General features: G+C 48.7%; 1 protein-coding gene across 1 annotated transcript; it reads right to left on the bottom strand.

Annotated features, from left to right (window-relative positions):
- Window positions 1-1256: 1256 nt before the first annotated feature.
- On the bottom strand, window positions 1257-5987 carry LOC144479909 (uncharacterized). The gene is made up of 3 exons (XM_078198953.1): window positions 5825-5987; window positions 5333-5568; window positions 1257-1945 (listed from the first exon to the last, which is right to left on the bottom strand). Exons 1-3 carry the CDS (start codon window positions 5961-5963, stop codon window positions 1625-1627), a joined length of 696 nt encoding a protein of 231 aa, XP_078055079.1. The 5' UTR covers window positions 5964-5987; the 3' UTR covers window positions 1257-1624.
- Between the last annotated feature and the right edge of the window lie 393 nt (window positions 5988-6380).

The raw sequence follows: 6380 nt of genomic DNA, 5'->3' as shown, positions 1-6380 counted from the left end.
CATTTAATAGATGGTTGGATGCTCTACTGAGAAAAGTGTAGGCTATTTTAGGTGAATGAACGAAGATGGGTCAAATGGTTTCTCCTGATGTTTTTGATGTGATCTTATGAAAAGAAATGGAAAAATTAAATTTTCACCATGTAGGTGATAGATTCTCAGATTGCTTGTTAGGATGGCATGGGAAGAAATTGGCATCGATGCTAACTGGTTGCATGTTTGTTTTGGAAGTGCATTGTATTATTACCAACTATAAAAGGGAAAAATTCTACCAGATATTAGTACATGAACAGTATGCTCCCATACAAATTTTAAAATCTCCCATTAGTTCAGTGAAGATATCCAGTTGCCCAGAACAGTGAAAGATGTATCGGTCTTAACTAAAGAACGTCTGTCTAATTATTCGGGGATAAGTCTGGTCCATATAATTCAGCATGGTTATCCAAGGCGGCACGGTGGCACAGTGGTTAGCACTGCCGCCACACAGCACCGAGGACCCGAGTTCGATTCCCGGTTTGGGTCACTGTCTGTGTGGAGTTTGCACATTCTCCCCGTGCCTGCGTGGGTTTCCTCCGGGTGCTCCGGTTTCCTCCCACACTCCAAAGATGTGCGGGTTAGGTGGATTGCCATGCTAAATTGATCCTAGTGAGCCAGGTGAAGTTGTGGGGTGATGGGAATAGGGGCCTGGGTGGGATAGTGGTTGGTGCAGACTCAATGGGCCGAATGGCCTCCTTCTGCACTGTAGGATTCTATGAATCTATGATGTAGCTGAGACCTACAGACAAGAAAGACCCCAAGTTCCATCCAAGTCTATTCTGACTTCAAATTGGGCAGTAGAAAATATGTTATATTTCACCTTATTACTCCTGGACTAGAGAAGGGAGTAATCATCTGAGATGTTCAAGACAATGTGCCAGTGATTATTCCTAGAAATTGATGTGTGGGTATTAACATCTGATACATAGAAACCCTACAGTGCAGAAAGAGGCCATTGGGCCCATCGAGTCTGCACCGACCACAATCCCACCCAGGCTCTACCCCCACATATTTACCCGCTAATCCCTCTAACCTACGCATCTCAGGACACTAAGGGGCAATTTTTTAGCATGGCCAATCGACCTAACCCGCACATCTTTAGACTGTGGGAGGAAACCGGAGCACCCGGGGGAAACCCACGCAGACACGGGGAGAATGTGCAAACTCCACACGGACAGTGACCCAAGCCGGGAATCGAACCCAGGTGCCTGGAGTGTGAAGCAGCAGTGCTAACCACTGTGCTACCATGCCGCATTTGTGATAGAGCAGCCCATCAATACAAGTGTGTGTACCTCATAATAGTTACCTGGGCATCATACCTGAGAACGACCAGCGCCCATGGTACAATGTCCCAGCAAGACGTCAATACATTCAGGGGAAAAGAGAACATTTGATAGAGGAAATTAATGGAAAAGATTCAAATGGCAGTGATTTCAAAGCTGTTGGGTTTGGACATCTTTCCTATTTGGTTTTACAGTGCTGTCCAGTCGCACTTCTCCTGTTCAAATCCAACCAAAATTATTTTCAGCCAACCTCTACAGAACTGTTTAAGAAACACAAGGGATTCCCAATAACATTATTGATAATCATGTCAATAGTCGAAACATTCATTTAGGTTTCCTCTCCAAATATCTCCTGCGAACATTCCGGCTGAATAGTCATTATACTCGGGCATTGTAAATGAACCATTTTCAAATGCGGGGCCCATTTCTATACTATCTGGCATGTAGGAAAAGATGGAGCAGATTGCCGATGTGCAACTGTAGTGTTGCTGAGAAAAATACTCTTCAGGGGTTGAATAAAATGACTTAGGATCCAAGTGTGAAGATGGGCTGATGTCTTCTGGAGTTGATGGAACACATTGAGTAGAATAGCCAAAATCCACGGACGAGTAAGCAGGCAATCCGGAGATCTGGAGGAGAAACAATGGAATTAGCTGTAAGAAATGAATGTCAGGCGTTCTAGTGGCACGGCACGGTGCCACAGTATTTAGCATTGCTGCCTCACAGCGCCAGGGACCCGGGTTCGATTCCCGGCTTGGGTCACTGTCTGTGCGGAGTCTGCATGTTCTCCCTGTTTCTGGTCGGGTTTCCTCTGGGTGCTTCTGTTTCCTCCCACAGTCTGAAAGACGTGCTGGTTAGGTGTATTGGCCATGCTAAATTCTCCCTCAGTACCCAAACAGGTGCCCGAGTGTGGCAACTAGGGGATTTTCACAGTAACTTCATTGCAGTGTTAATGTAAACCTTACTTGTGACTAATAAATAAACCTTAATGTGCTCTCATCTCCGAATCAGATGATTGTGGATTCAAATCCCATTCCAAGACTTGAACAGATAATCTAGGCTGACATTCTAATGCAGTACTGAGGGCATATTCCACTGTTGAAGATGGGGAGGCGATTCTCCCAGCCCGCTACACTGCTCGAGTAGGGCAGCGGGCCGGGGGGCATCGGGGGGGGCTGTTTTTGGGGCTTCCCTCATGTCCTCGCACGTCTCCGGCACTAGGATTTTCAGCGTCATCAGCTCTGCACCGGAAATCGGCGAATATTGAAATCGGCATTCACATTCCATTAGCGGGACGGGGACTGAACTCTCCAGGCCCGCTAGCGTTCCCCCCCTTCCCCCCGCCAACGCCACTAGGAATGGCTGACTCCAGCGGGGTTTACTCCTGATCCCCAGTAATGGGGAACAGGCAGCACAGCCCCACTGGAGGGGAAGAGTGGCCATTGAGGCCCCCCTTCAGAGTTCCAGGGGTAAGGGGGAGCGCTGCCCCTTTGGCAGTGCCAGCCTGGCAGTGCCAGCTTCATCCCTTGGCACTACACAATGGGCTCTTTGGTACTGCCCACTGGGAATTGGGCATTGCCACGGGATGGGGCCAGAGGGGCAGAGCAAGGGGCCACTTGGTGGGTGATCAGTGGGGGTGTGGGGGGACCCACTGCCACTCTGCAAGAGGATTGGTGGCAGAAGGAAGAGGGCAGTCGGGGGCTGGCCATCCGGGTGGGGATGGGTGGAAATGGACTTCAGTGGCAGGGACTGGACTGTCTGGGAGGGCCTGAGCTGGTCATCGGAATCGGGAGGGAGGGAGGTTGGGACTGTCCGGTGTGAGGGTCGCGGACATCGGGGCTGGCCCAGTGGGATCCGGGAGGCCAGTGATCGAGAGACGGGGGGTTCGCAGGGCTGGCCAGCGGTTGGGGGTTGCGGGGCTGGCCAGCGATCGGAGGCCGGCAATGGGGGATCCTCTACGCATATGCCAATATCAGCGCTGACAGATCAGTACGTGTGCAGTGGCCCACTCAGAGCTATGCTGCTGGCCTCTCAGGCGGGAATAGGTTCCACTCCCTGCTTTCCGCAGCGAATCATACTCGGGCACTCTGTGATGCACAAAGTGTCAGAGATTCATTCTGGAAGTCACACTAAAAAAAAGGCAGGACTTACTCCCATTTTCCCGCACATTGGGAACTTAGAATTCTTTTGAGAGAATCCTGGCTGACGCATCATCTTTCCCAACAACTGAAAGCCCAGTGGATGTAAACAATCCTTTGCCATTATTTAATGAAAAGAGCAAGAGAGTTCCTGGTATCCTGATCAAAATACATCCTCCGCAACAAAACCAAATTAAGTAACTAGTTATGCATCTCACTGCTGTTTCAGGGACCTTGCTGTGCACAATGTGACGTCTACATTTCAAAAGTATGTGACTGGAAATTCTTTGGGACAAGCTGAGAATGCAAAAATTGCAAACGTAAATTCTTCTTTGACTTTATTTAAATAATGCAACAACTGATTTCCAACAATTTATTTCCAAAGGTCTATACTTGCATCACTTTGATTGTTCCTGTGTTGGAAAGGTATAATCATCTGTCTCAGGAAAAGCTTATATGTCATCACAATGCCTGCGGACTTTGTCTACAAAGTATGATTTAGATGAATGTTCGCATTATTTCATTGCCATAAAAGTATTGAAGTTTTATTAACTTGGGATGGTCATATCAAGCTCAGAACAGGATGGCTTTACTGCTCTTCAATTTACACAAATACAGCTAAAGTGTTACATGTTGGAATGAGTGCTGGTGTCAACCAATTTACCACATGGATGACAGAACACTGCTTCTTTCGTTGAATCATAGAATCCATAGAATCACAGAATCATAGAGTCACGACAGTGCAGAAGAAGGCCAACCAGCCCATCAAGTGTGCACCAAATCTCCAATAGAGCTTTCCACCTCTCCTCCATCCTATCTCTGGAGCCCCACACATTTACCATGGCTAATCCATCTAACCTGCACATCTTGACATAATAAGAGACAGCTTAGCACGGCCAAATCAATAAACCTACACATAGACTCCCTACAGTGTAGGTGGAGGCTAATCGGCCCACCACTCTCTGACACAATGTCTTGCCCAGGCCCTCTCTCCGCCCTAGTCCTGTAACCCCACACATTCACCATGGCTAATCCATCTAACTTACACATCTTGGGACACTAAGGAGCAATTTAGCACCTTTGGACCGTGGGAGGAAACTGGAGCACCCGGAGGAAACCCACACACACACGGGGAGAACATGCAAACTCCACACGATCCCGGTCCCTGGCGCTGGCAGCAAGTGCTAACCACTGTGCCCCTGTGATGCCCTAATGGCATTCCCAATGATGTCCTCAACAAGTGTCTTCTTATGGGGAGCAAGGTGTTCTTGTCATCAATGAAACAGATCACATTGCAACAGTTTACCAACACCTATAATATGATTAACATCTCAGGTTTGAGAGGACTCTGCCATATATGAATGGAGTTGGCTGGAGTTCCTTAATTGATGAAGGGACTGAGGCAACTAAAGGAAGATTTCTCTGCTGCATATTTGTTTAGATAAGGAAATTAGAGGACCAACTCAACAAAGAGGCGGCACGGTGGCACAGTGATTAGCATTGCTGCCTCACAGCGCCAAGGACCCGGGTTCAATTTCTGGCTTGGGTCACTGTATGTGTGGAGTTTGCACATTCTCCCCGTGTCTGCGTGGGTTGCTCCGGGTGCTCCAGTTTCCTCCCTCAGCCTAAAGATGTGTGGGTCAGGTGGATCGGCCATGCTAAATTGCCCCTTAGTGTCAGGGGGACTAGCTAGGGTAAATGCAATGGGTTATGGGGATAGGACCTGGGTGGGATGGTGGTCAGTGCAGACTCGATGGGCCGAATGGCCTCCTTCTGCATTGTAGGATTTTATGAGAGAGCGACTTACACCGGCTACACTGTCAGATGGTCAATACAGTATTAGGAAACGGCAAAAGAGGCTGAGATGTGTCAACTTACCATAGTTGAGTGATTGCAGTGGTTGAGTGGCTGGTAGCTGGCTGGGGGACAGTGCGAGGCAGGAGGGTGCGAGGTGAATGAGTTCTCCGTGAAGAGGTCAGGCAGGTACCTTTCATACACCTCGGCGCTTTCGTAGAAGATCGGATTCTGGTCGTAGGCAACATTCTCCAGAAGCTGGTCGCACTCATAGAAAGCAGCTTCACTCCCGTTAGGCGGAGGACAGACACTGTGAGGAGCTGGGGAGAGGTTTTAGAAAATTCAGTCACATTTTCATGCGAGTTTTGGGGAGGGGGGTAGGGGAGGGGGGATGAAATAGCCGGTCAAGCCTTACTGGTGGATTTCACCCCGTCTGTGAAAATTCACGGGTTGCTAATTAAATGAAATTGTTCTTTTTAAGTTAACAATCTGATAAAGCTCCCTCCCCCATAAGTTAAAGTAGATTTTCGTAAAATGCAAGAAATGGAAAGGCTTATAGACACAATGGAGAGCTACCTGTCCATTTCTCCTGATGCTGAGACAGAGCAGTGAGACAACCCATTCGCTGCTGGGTGAATATTGTGAGTGAACACTCAATTCGGATTGTGTTATCACACACACACACACCCCACTGCCCAAAAGAGGCTGAGAGCATAGAATCTTTAGAGGAGAGAGAGAGATAGAGGAGACCGATAGAGAGCAAGAGAGGAGAAAGGTAAAGAGGGGGGGAGGGGAGGGTAGAGAGGAGAAAGATAGAGAGAGAGATAGAGGGAACCGATAGAGAGCGAGAGAGGAGAGAGGTAGAGAGAGAGAGAAAGAGGAAACCGATAGAGCAAGAAAGAGAGAGAGGGGGGGAAGAGACCGAAAGAGAGCAAAAGAGGAGAGAGGTGGAGAGCGGGGGTGGGGGGCAGGGGGGTGGAGAGAGAGAGAGATAGAGGAAACCGATAGAGAGCAAGAGAGGTGGAGGGGGGGGGGGGTGGGTAGAGAGGTAGAGGGGAGGTAGAGAGACAGAGGGGGAGAGAGAGAGGAGATAGCAAGAGAGAGAGGAGAGAGATAGAGATGAGAGATAGAG

The sequence above is a fragment of the Mustelus asterias genome, chromosome 27 (genome assembly GCF_964213995.1).
Source record: "Mustelus asterias chromosome 27, sMusAst1.hap1.1, whole genome shotgun sequence".
Taxonomy (NCBI): domain Eukaryota; kingdom Metazoa; phylum Chordata; class Chondrichthyes; order Carcharhiniformes; family Triakidae; genus Mustelus; species Mustelus asterias.
This window is presented reverse-complemented; position numbering and strand designations above follow the sequence as displayed.